Raw genomic sequence first — 22,411 nt, forward strand, 5'->3', positions numbered from 1 at the left:
AGTGTCTATGCAACAGGAACCATCCATGATGAACTGGCTATTGTCATTCCCGCCAAGTCATAAGGTTGCAATCCATTGTTGGATGAGAGTGGTACACCTGGGGCCATGGACACGTCCAGAGGACAAAGGTGAGTTGCACAAAGAGGTGTGTTAGATGCACATGACACTCAAATTTGTACCATCACAATGGCACCTCTCCTCAGCTGTCATCTACAGCTCTGTGGCCTAGGCCATGACTGTCTGGTGGGATATTTTAGAGTAGTGTATTTACAGCTCCATTCACAGGACTTTGATGAGAGGAAATGCCTTCAGTGGGCAGACATTTGGGTAATGAAAAGGATAATTCACTTTTTGTGGAAAGAGAACTGGCTAGATGGAAAGGTGTACACGGACTCCAGGATAGTAGCAAATACCCTGTCTATATGATCAGATACTAGAAGGAGCAAAACTGAACGGAGGAGACAAGAATATCCAGGAAGCAGCCATGTGTATGGACAAATGTACAGGAGTGGGCACAAAGGCCTGGATCATTGAATCAGGTATTAACGTCCCCAGAGAGCCCCACTGTAGACAAGGTCCTTAACAACCAAGGGGACAGGATGGCTCATTCACCAAATACTAGCTGTACTCTGCTCTTCATCCTCCCAGCGTTTACCCAGTGGACTATGATGGACAGCCATGGCGGCAGAGATGGAGGCTACTCATGAGCCTAGTGTAATGGACCGCCTGTCACCAAGAGTGATCCAAATACAGACACTGGTGAATGGCCATCATTTCAGCAGTGCAGACCAACATAGAGTCCTTAATCTTGTGTCATTCCTTATGGAAGCATCAGACATGTGGTTGTGATGTCAGCCCTGGTGGAATGGACACTGATTGAGCCTGACTAGTACATATGTGTGTGAATATTGAGGCATAAAATGTACCCCATTTAAAAGTGTAGTTTGATCACCTTTGACAAATGTAGAAATTCAGGTAACAACTATCACCACAATCAATATATAAAATATTGCCATCACTCCTAAAATTCCATGGTGACCTTTTTAGTCAATCTACGCCCCCTCAAACCCAGACAGAACAAACACCAAACAGCTTTCTTCAGTAGGTGTTAGTTTTGCCAGTTCTAGAATTTCACAGAAATGGAATTACAAGGTATGTACTCTTCTGTATCTGCCTTCTTTTGTGCAGTGCAATGTTTTTTAAAATTCATCCATTTTATTGACATCACATTTTAGTTTTTGTTTCATTTCTCTAGTGATTATTGATGTTGAGCATTTTATCACATGCTTATCGGTCATTTAAATATCTTCTTTTGAGAAATGTCTGATCAAACTGTTTTACTCGTGCAGGAGGGTTTTATTATTATTTGTAAAAGTCTGTACTTCGTCTACATACAAATCCTTTATCAGATACACACACACTATATATAGTATATATATATAACTTTATTATATACATTATATATATATACTTTTATTTTTCCTGCTAGTCTGGCTTGTTTCTTCTGTTACCTAACACTGTCTTTTGTAGAGCAAAAGTTTTCGGTTTTATAAACTCCAATTAATATTTTTGTTGTTATAGTTTGTACTTCTTATATGTTTCTGAAGTATCTTTCTCTAATCTAAGGTTGTAAAGATTTTCTTCAATGTTTTCTTCCGGACGCCTTACGGTTTTGACTTTTGCAATTAGATCTATGATCCATTTTGCATGAATTATTGTGTATGGTGTGAGGTAAAGGTCAAGGTTCATTGTCTTCCAAATAGATATCCAGTTGTCTCAGCACCGTTTGTGGAGAAGATGATCTTTTCCTCATAGAAGTATTTCTATCCTTTGTTAAAAGTCAATTGATCATCTATGTGTGGGTCTACCTCTGGAATACCCATTTTGTTAATTTTTTTGTACCTCCTATCCCTATGCAAATACCACACTGCCCATTACAATTGTTCCTTCCATAGAAAGTCTTGGTGTAAGAAGATGTCCAATTTTATTCCTTTTCAAAATTGTTGTGCTATTGTTGCTCTTTTGTATTTCCACATACATTTTAGTATCAGCGTGTCGATTTCTAAAAAAGCTAGTTGCAATGTTGATTGGGGTGGCTTTGAACACATATCAGTTTAGAGAGAGCTGGTATTTTAACAATATTGAAAATTTCAATCAACAAACTTGGTATATTGCTTTCTTCTTTTTTTTACTTGTTTTTTAATTTCTCTTAGCTACTTATTATAGTTTTAAGTCTTCAGATCTTACACATCTAAACTTATATTGATCCCTACATGTTTACGGTTTTTGGAGCTATTGGAAAAAGTATTGTATTTTAATTTTACTTTCCAATTGTTCCTTGTTAATTTATACAATAAAACAATAAACAAACACATAGGGACAGAGATTGGATTGGTGGTTACTAGAGGGGAAGGGGGAAGGGAGGAGGGTGAAAGGGATAATTCGGTACATGTGTGTGGTGATGGGTTGTAATTAGTATTTTGGTGGTGAACATGATGTAGTCCATGCAGAAATAGAAGTACAATGATGTACACCTGAAATTTTTACAATGTTATAAACCAATGTTACTGCAATAAACAAAAAATTAAAAAAAATAAAAATAAAAAATAAATAAATAAATAAATAAATTCAATTGAGTTTTGAATATTGATCTTATCTTGAGAACTTGCTCCTTCACCTGTTAGTTGTAGAAGCTCCTTTGTAGATTCCTTAGGATTTCCTCCACATGATTACATGTATTGAGAATAAAGACAGTTTTATTCCTTCCATTTCAATCTGTATGCGTTTTACTCCTTTCACGTGTCTTACTACAGTGGCCAGTTCTCGATAGAAGTGGTGAGAGCATCATTGGCTTGTTCCCAATCTCAGAGGAAGAAAAGCATTCAGTATAATATTAGCTAAACATAGATTATAGATGCCCTTTATCTGATTAAGGAAATTCCCTTCCATTCCTGTATTGCTGAGCATTTTATTTGTTTTATCAAATCTGTGTGTGCATGTATACATATAATGATGTGATTTTATTTGGTTAATCTCATAACATAGTGGGTTACATTTGTTGATTTTCAAGGCTGAACTAGCCTGACAACTGAAGATAAATCCCACTTAGTTCTGATGTATTACCCTTTTCTTGTCTTGCTGGCTTTTATTTACCAATATTTTGGTGAGGATTTTGGCATCTCTGTTCTTGAGGGACATTGGTCTGCATCTTTCTTTCTTTGTACTGTCTTTGTCTGATTTGTGTTTGGAGTAATACTTGCCTCAAAAAATTGTTGAAAGTGTTCCTTTCTCTTATATTTTCTGGACGAGATTGTGAACTGAATTAATTCTTCCCCAAATTTGTGGTGGTACATGCCAGTGAGACCATTGCGGCTAGGAGTTTTCTTTGTTGGAAAGCTGTTTTAACTACAAATGCAATTTAATATTTTTCAAGAATATCAGGTGATTTCTTTTTGAGTGACTTTTGCTCATTTGTGACTTTCAAGAATTGGTCCATTCCATTCAAGTTGTCCAATTTATGGGCACAGCGTTGTTTGTATTAGTAGCCTCTTATTATCCTATTAATTATTAATTACTTAAAAATAATCCCATTTGTAGTGATATCCCATCATTCATTCCAGATGTTGCCAAGTTGTGCCTTGTCTCTTTTTTCTAGGATGAGTCTGGCTAGTGGTTTGTCAATTTTATTGGTCTTTTTAGAGAATCAGCTTTGGATTTAAGTGATTTTTGTTCCTCTGTTTCTGTTTTGTTTCATTGATTTCTGCCCTCTATTATTATTGTATTATGCTTACATTGGGGTGAGTGTGCTCTTCTTTTCCTTGTGTCTTATGATGGAAGCTGAGGTTAGTGATTAGAACACATCCTTTTTGAATGTGAGCACTTGCTGTTCTTGCCTTCCTCTAAACTCTTCTTTGGCTGCACCCCACAACGTTTAGTATGGTGTATTTTCATCTTTGTTCAGTTCAAACTTATTTAGAAGTTTCTGGTTTAATTTCCAAATAGTTGAAGATTTTCCAGGTATCTTTCCATTAATAGATTTTTACTTAAATTTCCTTAGAAAAGAAACGACGTATGATACTAATTCTTCTAAATTTGTTAAGCTTTGATTTATAACCAAGCGTATGGACTGTTGTGGCCAATATTCCATGTGTACTCGAAAAGAATCTGTATTTTGCTCTTGGTGAAGTGTTCTCTGTGTGTCAATCAGGACAAGTTGTCGACAGTGTTGGTCAGGTTTTCTGTATCCTTGCTGATTTGCCATCTGTTTGCTCAATCAAGTACTAAGAGAGGAGTGTAAAGTCCCTGACAATAATTGTTGATGTACCCATCGTCCTTTCATTTTTGACAGTTTTTGTTTTATGTACTTTGAAGCTCTGTGGTTTTTTTTATATAACTTTCACTTTATTTTTTTTTAATTTTTTGTTTATTGCAGTAACATTGGTTTATAACATTGTATAAATTTCAGGTGTACATCATTATACTTCTATTTCTGCATAGATTAGTGTGTGGTGATGGGTTGTAATTAGTATTTGGGTGGTAAACATGATGTAATCTATGAAGCTCTGTGGTTTTGTGCATACACAGTTAGGATTACTACTTGATGAGTCTTCTTGGTGAGTTGAACTTTTTATCGTTATGTAATAGCTCTATTTATCCCTGATAATTTTCTTGTTCAAAAGTCTACTTTATCTATCTTTTATTGTACTCATATGTTAGCCAATGTGGTAGATAGAATAATGCTGCTTCACCCTAAATTCCAAAAATGTCCAGACCCTAATCCCTGAAACCTGTGTGTGTGTTACCTTATGTGCAAAAGGGGCTTTTCAGATGTGTCTAAATTAAGTTTCTTGAGATGGGGACATTTTCCTGGATTATCTGTGTGAGCCCGATGTATACACAAGGCTACTTGTAAGAGGGAGATGAAAGGGTCAGAGTCAGCAGTAGGAAATGTGATAATGGAATCAAGAGGCTGCAGTTATGGAAGGAAAGGGTCAGGAGCGCAGTACTACAGGCGTCTCTGGGAGCTGGGAAAGGCCGAGAAACTGATTCTCACTGCAGACCCACCAAAAGCAACCACCTCTGTGACACCTCGACTTTACCCAGTGAGATTGACTTTGCACTTCTGACCTCCATAACAGTAAGATAATAAATTTTTATTGTTTAAATCCACTAAGCTTGTGCTAATTTGTTACAGCAGCAGTGGGAAACTTAGGAAGCCACTTAAGCTTTCTTTTAATTAATGTTTGCATAGCATATTTGTCCTCTTACTTTTAATATATTTACATCATTGTATTAAAGTAAACCTTTTGCAGACTGCATAGATTGGTGCTTACTTGTTGTTGTTAATCCAGTCCTAATCTCTGCCATTAGTTGTGCATGCACCATTTATGTTTAATGTAATTATTGAAGGTTCTTTTCAGATTTACCATTGCATTGTTTGTTTTCTGTTTATTCCCTCTGTTGTTTCTTCTTTGAATTTCCCTTTCCCTTCCCTTTTATTTTGGCTTTTTGGAATACTTTTTAGTATTCCATTTTAAGTTATCTATTGGTGTTCTAACTGAAACTCTTTGCACATTGTTTCTTAAGTGGCTGTTGTAGGTATTATAATATACACACCTAATTTCACAGAGTCCACATAGGTTTAACACTTTACTTCTTCAAGAGAAATGAAGAAGCCCAACACCATATAGATCCTTTCACCCCCATCCCTTTATGCTGCAGCTGTTCTGTGTGTTACGTCTACAGACATTAAAATCCCACCAGACAATGTCATCAGTTTTGCTTTCGACAGCAAAACACATTTTAAAGAACTTAAGATGAGAAACATATTCTATTACATTTACCTAGATAGTTACCATTTTTTGCTCTGCCTTTATTCTTGAATTTCCAAATTTCCCTCTAGAATTATTTTCCTGTCTGCCTGAAGAACTTTCCTTATTTCTTTTATAGCAAGTCTGCTGGCAACAAATTCTCTCAGTGTTTCTTCCTCTCAGAATGACTTTATTTTGCTTTCATTCCTCAAGAATATACCCAGAAGAATTCCAGTTGGTTCTCCTTGTCTCTCAGAATTTTAACATCTTCTGACCTTGGTGGTGTCTGATGTGAAATCTGTAATCATTTAAATCATTTTTCCTGTGTTTCATGGCATTTTTCTCTGGAGGCTTTCAAGCTTTTTTTTTGGTTTTCATTAGTTTGATTACGATTATGACATGCATAGGCAGGGTTTTTAAAGCTTATCACATTTTGCATTTGCTGAGCATCTTGGACCTGTAAATGTATGACACTCAATAAATCTGTGAAATGGTCAGCTGTTTATTTCTTCAAATATTTTTTTCTTCATTAATGTCAATCTTCTTTTGCAGGCAGATCAATGACATGAATTGTCTCACAGGTCCCTGTTCACTGGGAATGTTTAAGTTTATTAAGTTTAAGTTCTTAATCTTTAAAAGAATTAAATCTTTTTTTGCCTCCAACCCATGATCTTACCCAGTGCCTGGAGAAAGAGTTCACAGTGTGACATAAAGATCTCTGCCCAGAGGAGGAAGGGGCACTGAGGAGGCAGAAATGACTCAGAGGTTTTGAAGGAGGATGATAAAGAAAAAGATGGTGCTGACTTAGAGAAACAAGGAGTCAGTAAAGGGAAGTGTTTGGGGAGAAGTAAAACCACAATCCCTGATCAACAGGGAAAGCTATGCTTTCTTCTGAGAAATAGTGGTCAGTCTTCTAAGCATCTCCCCAGCCTCCTTCTCCCCAGGTCCTCCTCCCTGTGATGGCCCCACTGGCTCCTCCAGGCACCAAGACAGAGAGGGGACCAGCCTTCAGTTCCTCACTCTTGCACTTCACATCCAATCATCAAATCCACACCACTATGCCCCCCAAGTCCTTCTTAACAATATCCTGATCCATCACAAGACTCAGGACATCTCATCTGTGTCATCACATCTGCCTCCTTCCTGGTCCTCCAATCCCGGTCCCCACTCCTTTCTCCAGTTCATGCCTCTCACCGCCTCCGAAGGACTCTTCTAATAACCGCGTCTGGTCTGCTCCTGCCCTGCTCAAAACACCTCCAACTGTTTCTACCTTCAAAATACATCCAAGTTGCACCACCTGATGTTCAGGGCTGTGAATGATCAGGTCTGAGCTAAACTCACAGCCGCAGCAAACACAACTCTCCCCCTGAACCAAACTCATCACAGTTACCCACACACACCCCAAGCACACCCACAAACAGAGCTACTTAACAATTCTGTGCCTTCCTTGGGCTCCTCCCTCAGCCAGTCTGAACCTAGCCAACTCCTTTCCAACCTGCCGGTCCAAAAAGCCATCCTGTCTCATTACACTCAACTGTAAATGTACTTTGTGTTATAGGTTTGTGCAACCATTATATCAGAAAACCATGTACATGACTTAAAATACTGATCAACTCATCATCCAAGGGCCAGATTAATGTTGGAGTTTTTTTATTAGTAGAGTTAATTATTTATAGAGCCTTCATGCATTACCTTTCTACATGGTGGTAGTCTTTTTAAAACAGAAATCTGTTCATCCTGTCTGTTGCTTAAAATCTTCCCATTGCCTTAAAGATAAAATCCAAAATACTTGCATGGTGCTCAGGATCCTGGGTGACAAGCCCAGCCTTCTCCTGATTGCTCTCAATTCTGAGAACAGCTCATATCTTCTGGGCGAGGATGCCCCCACCCATCTCCACCTTTGGGCTAACGCTGCTCATGCCTTGGGTCACTGCTTTGCCAGAAGGATCCCTCACAACCCAGACTCCTTTTGCTGGACGTCTACCTGTTGTTGAATGTCATAGTCCAGTTTTCTTTTTTCTTCCAACTTGTATTAAAATAAGACTATAACTGAATTGTTTGCCACTTAAATATTAGTAATGTCTGTCTTCATTCATCTGAGCCCCGTGAGTCCCAGGAAAGGCTCTGTCAGCTTCACCAATGACTCTCCAGCTCCTGGCACACGGACATGATAACTGCTAAATATAATTTGGCTGATTGCCTAACTGATGAAAGAAAGGAAGAAAATTTGCATTTACAGAAGCTCAGAAAAGGGAAGTGAGTTGCCCCAGGTCACAAAGCCTCTATAAGAGGCGCAGTCAGAGTTGGAACAGAAATTGGGCTGGTCCTCCCCTGCCTGCTCCAAGCCTCATGTTCTGGGACAAGTGTCGCTCTCTGGATTTGGGTTTGGCATGAGGTGGAGGCAGAGTGTGTGGGGTCTGGCGAGTGTCCGATCTGGTCTGGAAGATCCCCAGTGCCTACTATATCCTGAGCCCCATCCTTCACGGAGGGCATAGTGAGGCTCTGGGAGGGGCTGTTCCCCTTCCTGCAAGGCCACAGATGAGGAAACTGTGATGTGTCACCAAGCCCTGATATTATCACTTCCCATGCATCTGTCTGTCCTACTGGGCTCTGTGGACCCTATAGGTCATCTGAATGGCTGGGGACCATGGGAAGCAACACTGGGACACCTACTCTCACTGCTTTTCTCTGCCTTGGTGAGTTTTGAGGAAAAGAGGAGGGATGAGATCCCCTCTTCTTCTAGGTCCTGGTCCCTGAGAGACTTCAAGATTCAGGAGACTCACTCGGGGAAGAACTTCTTGCAGGGAGGAGAGATGTGCTCAGCCCCAGATCTGACCCCAGTGCGGAGGAGCACAGACCAAGCCTGCAGCTTCTATGTGTGGGTTGGGGGACACGTTCTCATAGGGAACTCTCTTCTAGGGCTGTGTTGGGGCCCATGGAACCAGGTACGGGCAGGTGAGTCCTCCCCGACACCTCCCACTTCAGCCCAATGAACCCTTCTGGGAAGCTTGGGGAAGGTCAGATGATCTGGCCTGAGGTGACAAGTCTGCGAGGGGCCTGGAGTGACAGCTGGGGAAGCTGAGGGGAGAAGGGCTCCACTGACACTTGAGGTCTGATTCCTTTCCAGGAGCACCCCCTAAACCCTCCATCTGGGCTGACCCAGGACTGATGATCACTAGGGGGAGCCCTGTCACCATCTGGTGTCAGGGGTCTCTGCAGGCTGATGTCTATCATCTGTATAAAGAGAGGGTCTCTAAACCCTTGGATACAGAGGCCCCACAGGACTACAGCAACAAGGCCAGTTTCTCCATCGAATCTGTGAGCTCATACACTGCAGGGCTATATCAGTGTGCATATCACACTAGTGGGAATGGCTGGTCAGAGCGCAGTGACCCCCTGCCCCTAGTGGTGACAGGTAAGAGGGAGGAGCCTGGTCCCCTCCCACTGTGGGCTCCTCCTCACGGGAGGAAAGGAACACAGTGTGGGCTCAGGGGACCCTAGTCCTCACAATCCACACCTGGGGTATGTGAGCTAATGGGCCCCCTTTAACACAGCTCCCTCCTTCTCCCTCAGGAGTGTACAGAGCACCCTCCCTCTCAGCCCACCCAGGACCTGTGGTAGCATCAGGAGGGAACGTGTCCCTCTCCTGTAGCTCAGAGTCCACAATGGAAACTTTACATCTGCTGAAGGAGGGAGGAGCTGACCCACCCCAACACATGGAATTGAGGACCTATCGTAGGAGGGGGCAGGCTGTCTTCCCTGTGGGCCCTGTGAACACCTCCCATGGGGGGACCTACAGATGCTATGGTTCTCACAGCTCCTACCCCTATGCGTGGTCACTCCCCAGCGACCCTCTGCATCTTGAAGTCACAGGTGAGGGCCTCCCTGACCCACCTCTTTCCTAGGACCCCAAAATGACTGATGTAAGCCTTGTGCCCAGTGGAGCCCTGAGGGTGATGGGGACTTGGTGACATGTCTTCATGGGGCGTGAACCACAAAGTGAGAAGTTTAGGGGGTTGAAAAATGAGAACTCTCACTGCAGGCCCCAATGGGCAATGTGGGATGTGAGTCCCATCCAAAACTACCATCCCCTTCTCTCCAGGTGTGTACAGGGAGCCCTCCCTCTTAGCCCAGCCGGGCTCACTGGTGCTTTCTGGAGACAGCCTGACACTCAAGTGTCACTCAGAGGCCGGCTTTGACAGATTCGCTCTGACCAAGGACGAGGGGCTCACACCCCCCCAGCGTCTTCATGGGCAGCACAGCCCTGACTTCCCCCTGGGCCCTGTGAACCACACCCACGGGGGACAGTACAGATGCTACAGTGGACACCACCTCTCCTATGTGTGGTCGGCCCCCAGCACCCCCCTGGACATCCTGATCGTGGGTGAGGAGCCCCATGTCCTGAGTGTCTGTTCAGGGCCCTGGGCACACGGTCAACCCTGGTGGTGATGGGGTCCAGGGAAAGGGTCCTGGAGCAGAGGCTGAGACGGAGCAGTGGTCGAGGGAGAGGGAGGGAGGTGGGGGGGTGAGGGACAAGGAGACAAAAGAGACCCACCCAGAGTGACAGAGAGGAGCTGAGAGGGGGTCACAGACAGAGTCCCTGGAGAGAAGACAGTGGTCCTTCAGCTTAGTGTCAAGGGCATGTGGTAAGAGGCAGCTTTATACACATCACAACCTTCCCCCCCGCCAGGAATGTACCAGAAACCCTCCCTCTTGGCCCAGCCAGGGCCCTCAGTGTCCTGGGGAGAGAATGTGACCCTGCAATGTCGCTCTGAGATCCACTTGGATACCTTCCATCTGTCCAAGGAGGGGTCACCTGCTCCTCCCCAGCACCTTCGTCTGCAGGACACAGCTGCACCCTTTCAGGCCAACTTCACCATCAGTCCTGTGACCTCAGACCACGAGGGGACCTACAGGTGCTACGGTTCAGACAGAACCTCCCCCTACCTGTTGTCACTCCCAAGTGACCCCCTGGAACTTCTCGTCTCAGGTGAGGAGCACCAGCCCTGTTCCCTTTGTCCCTATGATCTGTTTGGGGCCCTGTCCTCAAGAGATGTCTTGGCTGAGAATGGAGATAGGGGTCTAGAGGGAGGGTCACCCAGAAGGGGATAAGACCCTCAGAGTCTCCCCTCAGACCCACCCCCTTCCCACTCATCTGGATCTAGAAGGTGTCAGGTGGGGAGAAGGACAGTCTTGCAGGGGCCACAGGGCAGATGTAGGAGAAGGTTTGAGTGAGGTGGGTACTTCAGGATCATCCCAGCCCCTCACCCACAGGGCCCATCTCAACAACTGGGGATTCACGGAGGTTCCTTTGCTTAGAGGGAGCACAGACCACCCAGGTCATTCTGACAGTCTCTCTGAGGATCTAATGCCCCATCAGATATTCAAGGACAGGCTTGTCTCCCAGGGAACCTGGATAATTGGCAGGGATATAGACGGGGACTACAGGACTCCAGGGGCTCTAGGCTGGGCAGACAATGTGTGGGGCGATCATGGCAGAGGGAGATGTTAGGCCCGCCTTGGAGAGGGGCAGCCGGGCTGAAGATGGGAGAAGATCAACTGCCGTCACTTCCCCCAACTTTGGTTTATACATATGGGGTGTGATCCACTGCGGGGTCTCCGTGCTCCCTGAGCTGGTGATTTTGGACAGATCCCTGGTCCCAGAGCTCCTGGTCTCAGGTGGGGAACCCCTGTCCCTGTCCTCTCTGAGCTCAGGTCTTCTCTGGGCCCCATCTACAGGAAAGTCTGAGAAATGATGGAATAATTGGAGCACAGGGAATGTTCCACAGAGGAAATCCAGCCCATTAGAGGGTGGAAATTAGTGGGAACCTCCCAGCCCTGGGACACCCCATCCCTGTAGTCTCAGACAGGGCTGAGGATGGGAGAGGGATGGAATGAGACTTGGTGAACCTAAGAGGAAATGAGATTAGACTGAAGTTACAAGACAGAGGCCCCTGCCTACTGACTTCTTGGTGTCTCCATCTCAGAACCACAGCATCGCCACTCACCAGGAGCCAGGAGCAGGGGGAGATCCCACAGAGGTGCTCATCTAGGAATCAAGGTGGCAGGGACCCCCTGAGTAGGTGGAGCTGAGGGTGTGTGGGCTCAGTTCTCCTGGGAGGGCGAACTTCTGAGAAAGCCTTTAGTCCTCTGAATAAGGGGGAGCTGCATGACCATGACCTCCAGAGGCCCTTTCATTTCTGACCTTCCAGGGCATCTGCGAAGTGGCTCATCACAGACCTGCTCCTGGTCCAGCCCTCTCTGGGCCTGTCCTGCTTCTCCCAGTAATTCTGCCCTTATCAGGATTAAAAAGCTGAGGGAGGGCCGGCCCCGTGGCTTGGTGGTTAAGTGAGCGCGCTCCACTGCTGGCGACCCGGGTTCGGATCCCGGGCTCGCACCGACGCGCTGCTTCTCCGGCCATGCTGAGGCCGCGTCCCACATACAGCAACTAGAAGGATGTGCAGCTATGACACACAACTATCTACTGGGGCTTTGGGGGGAAAAAAATAAATAAATAAAATCTTTAAAAAAAAAAAAAAAAGCTGAGGGAGACAGGGGGAAGGTGCATGTGATTTTAATCCATCAGGCCTGGAGTCTCAGCTTAGCAAGAGAAAGCCACAATATTGTGGAGACTGCAAAGATTTGGAAACCCTATTGATTTAGCACCTCAACCCTCCCAGTCCACACAAAAACTGTGGGATTTTCTACCAAAAGCCACCTCCCCTTGTCAGAATCCCTGTTTCACAGGCCCCTGACCAGTTTTGGATGACGTGTGGAAAAGAAGGAGAAGGGCAGGGTTGCAGCCTTTGGTGTCCAGGACTGACTTGGAATCCAAGGAAGACGGTGGGATGATGGAGGAGGACAGGCTGGGAGAGTTGGAGGACAGACGGACACTCCCTTGGCAGCTCCTGTTTCTCATTTCCAAGAAACGTTTAGATGAAGCCCCTCACACACACATGTGGGGGTGGGGGTCCCAGAGCCCTCTCAGATCAGGACAGTAGGTTGCTCAGGCCAAGGTGGGATCTGCTGTGGGTGCAGATGGGGTCCACACCAGACTCTCTCCTATAAAGAGAAGCACCCTGTCCATGGGTACTGCTCTGCACAGACCTCCTGTGCTCACCTGGAGGCCTCCAGCCTTCAGTGCACACCTGAGACTAAGGAGGGACCATGCAGGGCTCACTGGGGTCACTTAGGGGAGCACTGCACAGCACGTCTGTGTGCAGCTCACATCTACTCTGCATTTTCTGTGCAAACTTCTCTGTTATTCCTTTCTTTCTCTGAGAACTTTAATAGCAAAACTTGCATATATAAATTTACAAATTGAACTTATAAAGATTTATGACAAAAATAGGCAATTCTATTCCTATTTTCATTGGCATTAGATTAAATTTATACATTCATTGTGGAGAGTAACTTTTTAATAGGAAGTTTTCTTACAAAAGATGCTTAAAAGGAGGGTTTATTAAGGACTTCACATGCATTTTGAAGTTTTCTTCATAAAATTGTCTACACCTATAGCTTAAGATTTGTTCAATGGCTTTATTAATTTATAAGTAAGATCTTTGATTTTTTATAATTTATAAATATTTAAATATAGATAACAATGATATTGGCTTGGTTATATTAATTTTATGTCTCATCAACTTACTACAGATTCTCCACCATTCAATTGTTTTTCAATTGATCTTCTCTGATTTACTGACAATAATTTCATTAACCTCAAGGAAATTGAAATTTCACTTATTTCCAGATTGTGCACCAGTTTTATTTGTATCAAATATTATATGAAAATGCGGACAATGTAAAATGTTAAGATATATCTGAGTGTCACTTTCAGATAATATATTCATTTTTAATCCAAATTGTTTTAAGGCAAAAGCATCAAAAATCTATATTTTGTATATGTATAACAGTATTGACCTCTACATCCGTCCATTTTTCTGTTACATTCAGATTTTATTAGAAAAAAATATTATTTCCTTTATAGAAATTAGGAATTTTTTCTGGACTTTTTACATCTCTTGAATTTTTTCTCTTTAATTTTAGCCATGGTGAGATATATTTAAAAGACTTATTAGTGTCAAACATCTGGATATTAACCCCACCAAGTGACGTCTATTATTAATTTGTACTTTTGACCAGTATAAGCTTATTTAGAATTTTTACATTGAGATGTATAACTAGAATTAATCTAACACTGCTTGGAATAGATTTGAAGAGTTACCTATTTTTTGTGCTCGCCCAATGCATAAAACCACTGATTTTCCTGTTGCTTAACACGTTGAATACTAGGAGTGTGGATTTTCTTGGTTTGGGATATTAGAAATGGAGAGGATAGAGATTATCTACATTTTTTCTTTCATGTAGTATTTATTGAGTGTCATTAACCATTACATGATTTTAATATCAAGGTAGCTGAGAAATTCACACATTCTTGCAACTCACTTTCTTATCCAGCATTTTAGCACGGAAAAGTTCAAATATAAAATTGAATGATTAGTCTTCTCTCTTTGAAATCTTCTAGCAGTTTCCAGAGTTATTTCAAAGAGAGAGAATGATGATGGTGATGATGATGATGACAGTTATGGAAACTCCCTCATCTGTAATGTCATTTCTGGCTTGTCTCAAATCTCACTTCCCCTTCTCCTCTGGACCCAGCTATATCTCACAGACATGATTTTATTCTTTATTGAAGAACAGTCAGAGATCTTTCTGGGGACCTGCTCTTCCTGCAGCCTGTGATGTGCTTCATCTGGGTCTTCACGTGGCTCCTCTCAGGCTCCTTCTCCTATTCGGGAATCATCATCTCCAAGTGTAACCTTCACGGTGACACCATGTAGATCAGACCTACCTCCTCATTACATAATTTATTTCTTGTAATTAACCCAACTGATGCTATATTTTTGTATGGATTGAATTTTCTCTCTTCTCTCATGTGTATATGACCCACCTCTCATCCATGGGTCCTCAGTCTTCAGTTGTTGAATGAACAGAAGCTCTCATGTCTGGAAGAGTTAGCATGCGTGGTCACTATCCCAGAGTTAACAGAGAGCATACAAGAATTCAATTATTTCTGTATTGGGAGACCAGGTTTCTCAACAATCCTGAGCTCTGGGGGCACATCCAAACTCTGTTCCAAAGAGGTTCAAAAGCAAAGTCTAAATTCAAAAGACCACACGAAGACTGATAGAATCCAATGAGAACAGAGGGAATCCTTCTACAACAGAGAAAGGATTCTTTAAGGGACAGCATAATAGTTATTTCATGAAAAACAGAGGGAATCATAAGACCACAGAGCCCAGGGGAAAGGCTTAAGTCATATCAACTCCTCAACCATCCCCACTATTTTATGATTCTGAGGAGCAGCTGACACCATCCTCCCATCACAATGCAAGTCAGACTCCAAGAGTAGCAAGCAATAGAAATTCTCAGTTATGGGGCTGGTGCAGAGGGTCACATACTGCCAAGGGGAGACAGGTGCCTGGGTGGACATCAGGGATCCTGGGGTGATTTTTCTCTGCACTGACCTCTGTGACCTCTTTCTCCACAATTCCTAGCCACGCATCCCCAAGACTACACAGTGGGGAACCTCATCTGGATGGGCGTGGCTGCCGTGATCCTGGTGGTCCTCGGGATTCTGCTCTTTCAGGCTCGGCACAGCCCCAGAGGACCCCAAGATGCAGCCAGGAGGTAAATACAAGAGAGAACTATGCACTGCTCAGAGAGGTAGAGGCTTGGAAATAAGTCTTGTGTGCCCAGGAGGTTCTGGAAGAGCATCTGGGGCATATGTTGTGTGAAACGTCTGTGGGTCATTGTGAGGTGGAAGAATCATTGTTCATGTGCAGGGACAACGTCTGGACTCTTCTGCCATTAAACTGTGGAATTTTCCTTCCTGAACACTGCTGAGTTGCCTTGACTGGCTCCTGTCTTTCCCCCTTTCTGTGAAATCAGCATGTATCCCACATGGCAGATTTGGGTCCACACCTCCTCACACTTTCATGGTCTGGTACACTTTCATGTAATCCATTTTTTCTTTATTTCTAATTTCCACATTCCTTGACGTAGGTATGTGTATTAGGAGTCTCTATTTTTTCTTTCAGAGCATGTAATCTGTTTCAATAAATCCATAAGTTGTAATAACAAAGAGCCAGCCTGAAAGAGGTAAATCCAAAATGATGCCCTAACACCCTCTCTGGACTGCACATCCCTTCACTTTTCATCAGATGATACCTGTGTAGTTTCTGCAGAGATATCATCACTTGGAATCAAGACATTGCTGTTTGAAGTGATAGCACAGTTATTACTGCTCCTGAAAAAACCCACTGTTAAAAACACTGATTCAAAGCATTTTCCAGTTTCTCTGGTGTATATACTCCCTTCATGGCCAACTTCAAGGTGCCAATGTGAGAAAAACATAGAGTAAATTTTAATAAGCTTAGACTTGCCAATAGTTTTCAGTTATGACACAAAAACACAAACTGTGAAAGAAAAAAACTACATGAATTGTACTTCATCAAAATTTAAAATATATGTTCATTAAAAAAGATGATCAAGACTGTAAAAGATAAATTACAAAACTGGAAAAAAATTTACAAATCACGTATCTAATTAGGGTCTACTATCCACAATGTAAAAAGAATACCTTTAACTCAACAACGAAAAGCAATCCTATTAAAAAAAAAATAGTCCAATGGCTTGAATAGGCATTTCCAAAAAAACATATACAAGTGGACAGCAAACATATGAAAGATGGTCAACTCATTAGTCATTAGGGAAATGAAAATGAAACCACAATGAGATATCACTTCAAACCCATTGGATTGGCCATAATTTGAAAAAGAAAATAACAAGTGTTGATGAGGATGTGAAGAAATTTGAACCCACTATACACTGCTGGTGGGTAAGTAAAATGGTTAAGCCATGTGGAAAACAATTCAGCAGTTCCTCAAAAAGTTAAACCCCGAATTATCATATGATCTAGAAAATCTCCTTCCAGGTTTAAGTTTCACTTATGCAAGACTAAAAAATTATAGCGATCTGCCATACAACTACGCGCCTATACTTAATAATACTGCACCAGACACGAAAATTTGTAAAGAGGGTAGATCTCACATTAAGTGCTCTTACCACAGTAAAGAAAAGAAAAGAAAAATAATTGCAAACAGATATTCAAACACTTATGAAAGTGTGTTCATAAAAGAACTGTTCACAATAGACAAAAAGTCACAGCAGCCCAAATGTCCATCAATTGATTATGGAAAAACAACAACAACAATTAAAAACTCTTACTGTCTCCAACTAGTGCACTTGCCAAAAGCATGGAGACAGAATCCACAGTCTCAGGTGAAGAGTTATTGTCTGGAGGACAAGAGGTGGTGAGGGGGCAGAAATGACTCAGAGGTTTTGATGGAGAGTGATGAAGAGAAGGTGCTGCTACTTATGGAAACAAGAAAGTAGGAAAGGAAGTGTTTGGGAGAAACAAAACCACATACCCAGGCCAGGAGGGAGGTGGTGGTTCCTCTGTGAGTCAGTTGACGGTATTATAAACATCTCCCCAAGCCTCCTTCTCCTCTTGGGGTCATCCATCCTGTGACAGTCCCACTGGCTCCTCTAGTCAAGGAAAGGAGAGAGTAGAAGAGCCCTCAGTTCTTCACTCTCTTCCACCTCACATACAATGAACAAATTGAACAGTTCTGCCCCGATCCCCTTTTTTTTCCATGACCCTAGACCACCACCACAGTCAAGTTCAATAGAAGACTTAAGATGTCTTGTTGGTGCCACATCATCAGCCTCCTTCCTGCTGCATACCTCGGGCTTTCACTCCCTGATGAACTGTTTTATTCTCATGGCCCCAAACTAATCTGTCACTGACTCTACCCTGCACAAAGCCCTTCCACAGGTCTCCTCCTTCCTTCAAGTAAATTCCAACAATCTCCACCTGACAATCCATGAGGTTGATGACCAGCCTGAGCTAAATTCTCCAGCCCCAGCAAAGCCAGCTCCTCCCTACAAACCAAACTCATCTCAGTTGACAACCTCCCCTCCCCAGACACACACATAACCTGAATAATTACCACATTTGTGCCTTCTCAGGAGCAGCTCCCTGAGCTAACTTGAACATAGCAGACTCCTTTACAAACCTCCTAGACCATGACAAGGATGAAGAATTCTTGTCTCATCCCACTCAACTGTGAATGTATTTTTGTTGTAGGGTTTGTGTAAGAGTTACGTGAGAAATCCTCATAAACCACTCAGAATACTGGTTGACTCATCACCAGACTAATGATAGCATTTTATCACTGTTTATATCTATACGGTCTTCCTACAGTACAGTCCCTACAGAACGGTGCCTTTTTCAAAACAGCAATCTATTCATACCTTCCTATACTGAAAATGTTCCCGCTATCTGAAAGATAAGATCCGAGAATACTTGCAGTCTGCACAAGACTTTGTGTGACCAGGGTGCATTGTTACCAGATTACTCACAGTTCTTAGACTAGTTCACCCTCTTTCTGATCAAGCATGCCAACCCCTCACCACATTTGTGCTAACCCTACCTTGTCGTGGTCTCTTCCTCCAGAAGGTCCCCAAACTCTCGTCACTAAGGTTGCTAGACATCCACCTGTTACCGAGTCTCTCTGTTTTCAGTTTCTCTTTTTCTCTACAGCTTACCAAAACTACAGTCAAATTATCCATTGTCTAATTATTTGCATTGTCTTTTGTTGCTAATCAAAGCTCCATGAGTCCAGGGAAGGAACCAGTCAGTTTCACCAATAAATCTCATCCTGTACACAGTAACTTCTCAATAAACACTGGTTGATGCCTGGATGGTGGAAGGAAGCAAGAAATTTGCATTTACAGAATCTATGGAAAGGGAATTGATTTACCACAGGTCACAGAGTCTCTATAAAAGGTAGGGTCAGAAGTTGAACTGAAATGGGCTGGCTCCTAGGCACTGCCTTGCATCCTCTACCATCATTTTCTGAGACAAGTGTCACTCTCTGGATTTGAGTTTGTCATGAAGTGGAGGCAGAGTATACGGGGTCTTGTGAAACTCAGATGGTCTGGAAGGTCCACAGAGCCTGCTGTCTCTTTGGCCCCATCCTTCAAGGAGACCAGACAGAGGCCATGAGAGGGGCTTTTCCTTTTCCTGTGAAGCCACTGATGAGAAACCCAAGATGTGTTACATGCAGCCTGGACCTTGTCCACCCCATTTGTCTGTCTGCCTGCCTGGCTCTGTGGTCTTGATAAGTGGTCTGCACTTCTGGGGACCATGGGAGACAGTACCAGGACCCCAACCCTCATTGCCCACCTCTTCATCCATGAGTTTTTGGAAAAGCAGAGGATGGGTTTCCCTCCCCTCACAAGTCCTGGTCCCTGAGACCCCAGAACTCACAAGGATCACTGTGGGACAGAACTTCAGGGGGAAGGAGAGATGTGCTCAGCCAAAGATCTAACCTCAACGCTAAGGGGCTCAGAGCAGGCTTGGAGCTTCTATGTGTCTATGTTGAGGGACTACACTCTCACAGGGAACTCTTTTCCAGAGTGTCAGGTCCCATGGAACTGGGGAAGAATCCTCTGCCGCAAATCCTGCTTTAGAACAGTGAACCCCCCTGGGCATCTGGTGGAGCACAGAGGGTCTGAGCTAATTGTTACCTGTCTGGGAGGAGCCTTGGAGTGACGGCTGGGATACTTGAGGTTGAGAAGGGCCCCTTTCACATTTCAAGCCTGATTCTTTTCCAGGAGTCCCCCAAACCCTCCATCTGGGCTGACCCAGGCCCCATGGAACCACGGGGAACTCTGTGACCATCTGGAGTCAGGGGTCTCTGCAGGCTGATGTCTATCATCTGTATAGACAGGATCGCTAAACCCTGGGACACAGAGCCCCACTGGACCCCACAAAAAAAATGATTTTTTCATTGAATCTATGAACCCACGCAGTGCAGGACTATATCAGTGTGCATTTTACACCAGCAAGAATGGATGGTCAGATCACAGTGATCCCCTGGTGGTGACAGGGAAAGAGAAAGCTTCATGTCCCCTCTCCACTGTGGGCTCCTCCTCACAGGCAGAAGGGAGCAGAGTGTGGGCTCAGGAGCCCTCAGCCCTTACAGTCCACACCTGGAGAATGTGTACTGACAGGCTCCCTTTAGCAAGCACCCTCATGCTTTCTCAGGAGTGCAGGACACACTCTCCCTCTCAGCCCACCCAGGTCCTGTGGTGGCATCAGGAGGGAACATGTGTGGTCATTATGAGAGGAAACACATAAAGGGGAAGACCCTCAGCTGAGGTGGGGAGAAAAGAGCAGATTCCATCTCTGTCCATGGTGCTGAACTCTAGGGGTCCATAAGAATCATCATGGCACCTTAGGGAGAGTAAAGATAGTCTCTCAATTTCAGGTCGAGGAGATTGGGGGATTCACTGGAAGTCGTAAGCTGAAGCTGAGTTGGCTCAGCCACCCTTAGCAGACACACTGACAAAATTCTATCCGTATCTCAAACTTTATCTCACATCCCTCAAAAATACAATCCTATCCTGGATTTCAAAAGGCTGAATTAGCTCTGAAGTTCTCTACCAGTGGATTTCTGTGGAATAATGTTGAGGAATCCTTCTCTGGGGACTTCTGTCCATTATGACTATGTCCTGTCTCCACAAGGAACCACAGTCATTATGTGGGGGGAAAGAAGAAAGGCAGGATTTCTTCCTGATTTCCATGAGCACCAGGTTGTCAGCCAGATCAGGTCATTCTCCAAAACATCTTCCATCAGAACTCATGTTTAGTATTCCCTTCCTTCCTCCCAGTGCCACCTGGTATTCCTTGGTATTGCTTTTCTCAAGTTATCAGAGCCTATCTTACATCTATAGATATCTGTATTTTTGACCATGTATCCATCTAAATATTTACTTTTATCGTTTTTTGCTTGTTTCTTATCAGTCTTTCTACCTAGACTACAAAATGAAAGACTAATCAGACGTTATGTTAAGTGTTGTTATCCTTGATTCCAGAAAAATTGTCTTATACATTGTAGATATTCCACCTTTTATTTTCTAAAAGATTGGATTGATAGAGAAAAGAAAGGAAAATAATGGAAATATGTAATGTTGAGCAAGAGACAAAAAGAGCTGGCTGATATGGAGGAACTGAAAGGTAGATCCAGCCCTTCACTCTCATATTCCTGAATCTCAGGACAAAATGAAGCCCCAAATGTTCATCTTTGAATCCTAATTAGATGGAAGATGAGCCCCTGGAGATGCTCAACTCCGGGGATTGAGATTTGCATTGGCTAGTTTTTGAGAATCATGGGAGATCAGAAAAGACATTACCTAAGCATGCCCAAATCTACTCACACGCAGTCCCTATTTTTGGCTCTTGGGAGTAGCTGATAATCCTCAAACCTTCACAAAACAAGTCAGACTCCAAGAAGGATGAGTTAGGAGAAATTCTCAGTATGCGACTGGGCACAGAGGATCAAATCCTGTCAACAGAAGGCAGGTGCCCTGGATGGACATGCCAGGATCCTGGGTTGATTTCCCTCTCCCCTGATGACTATGATCTTTGTCTGCAGTCTCTAGGCTCAAATAACCAAGATTACACAGTGGAGAATCTCATCCAATGGGCATCCCTGCCTTGATCATGGTGGTTCTAGGGGTGCTTCTCTTTCAAGCTTGGCAGAGTCAGAGACGCAATCAAAGTTTCAGCCAGGAGCTAAACACGCAAAAGAACAAACCCACCATTTAGTGAGGTAGAACCTTGGAAATAAATATGATACCAAGAGGATCAATATGATACTGAAAGAAAAGTGGGGACATAAACCGGGGGAACAGTCTGCCGACGTTTGTATCTCTTCAGCTCAGAACACAGAGTCTCTTTTAAATAACTGAATAAATGGGTGAAAATTGGTTCCAGATTAGAACAGATAAATCCAAAATAATTCCCCCAAACACTCTCTGGAACCATTAAGCCCTGCCTTCCTCTTTAGATGACACCTGCTACAGTTTCTCCAGAAATACCATCAGTGTGAATGAGCACACTGATGATTGAAGTGAAAGTCAGGTGGTTTACTGGTAAATCAGCTCTCTGAAAAAATCATTATTAAAAATGATGGTATACTATAAAGAGATGTTGAAACATTTTGTTCAATATGGAAACCACAGGGTCCTCTGGAACACTGACAATGTTCTTCTTGACTTTCATTTGTTGACTCATAAGTCTTTGTTGTTATTGGTAAATCACACATTTCTACTTATAACTTATGTTTATAATCTGTATAATTTAGTGAGGTGGAACTGAAGTAGGACGCATAAAGCCTGTTCACTAGACACTGAATATCAATCAAGGTTGCTCTTGATCTGTTATAACAAATACTTCGCATGTCGGCTCTGAGGTTCCCTCTAAACACGATCACCATCTAACTGTTTAGCCCCACCTGAGTCTAATCAGACAATGAGCCACATTGCTGGTGAGAAACTGGATCTCTGAACATTTTGCCCAAGGTCACAAGCTATGTACTTAGGAATTAAAAATGAGCTCATCATATCCCATGAATCTGAATTGAGATGGAGGTCATCAACACAAACTCAGGGGTTATCTCAGAGATAAG

General features: G+C 43.3%; 1 protein-coding gene across 3 annotated transcripts; it reads left to right on the top strand.

Annotated features, from left to right (window-relative positions):
* The first annotated feature begins 8,119 nt into the window (after positions 1-8,119).
* On the top strand, positions 8,120-16,157 carry LOC106800106 (leukocyte immunoglobulin-like receptor subfamily A member 6). Of its 3 annotated transcripts, XM_087421169.1 has the most exons (8): positions 8,120-8,506; positions 8,730-8,765; positions 8,938-9,225; positions 9,384-9,683; positions 9,913-10,194; positions 10,501-10,800; positions 11,798-11,871; positions 15,368-16,157. In XM_087421169.1, exons 1-8 carry the CDS (start codon positions 8,458-8,460, stop codon positions 15,425-15,427), a joined length of 1,389 nt encoding a protein of 462 aa, XP_087277295.1. In that variant the 5' UTR covers positions 8,120-8,457; the 3' UTR covers positions 15,428-16,157. The 3 variants fall into 3 exon arrangements, with proteins under 3 accessions (XP_087277295.1, XP_014649654.2, XP_087277296.1); XM_014794168.2 differs by lacking the exon at positions 11,798-11,871 and having other exon boundaries at positions 8,123-8,506; XM_087421170.1 differs by lacking the exons at positions 8,938-9,225; positions 11,798-11,871 and having other exon boundaries at positions 8,124-8,506.
* Positions 16,158-22,411: the final 6,254 nt, after the last annotated feature.

Source organism: Ceratotherium simum, chromosome 33 (assembly GCF_057802395.1).
Source record: "Ceratotherium simum simum isolate JZ-2026a chromosome 33, ASM5780239v1, whole genome shotgun sequence".
NCBI classification, from domain to species: Eukaryota; Metazoa; Chordata; class Mammalia; order Perissodactyla; family Rhinocerotidae; genus Ceratotherium; species Ceratotherium simum.

Coding starts and splice junctions, on each gene's coding strand:
- LOC106800106 (XM_014794168.2), top strand. CDS start 8,458: ATGGGAAGCAACACTGGGACACCTACTCTCACTGCTTTTCTCTGCCTT. Junction 8,507..8,729: donor CACTGCTTTTCTCTGCCTTG/GTGAGTTTTGAG, acceptor ACTCTCTTCTAG/GGCTGTGTTGGGGCCCATGG. Junction 10,801..15,367: donor CCTGGAACTTCTCGTCTCAG/GTGAGGAGCACC, acceptor CACAATTCCTAG/CCACGCATCCCCAAGACTAC.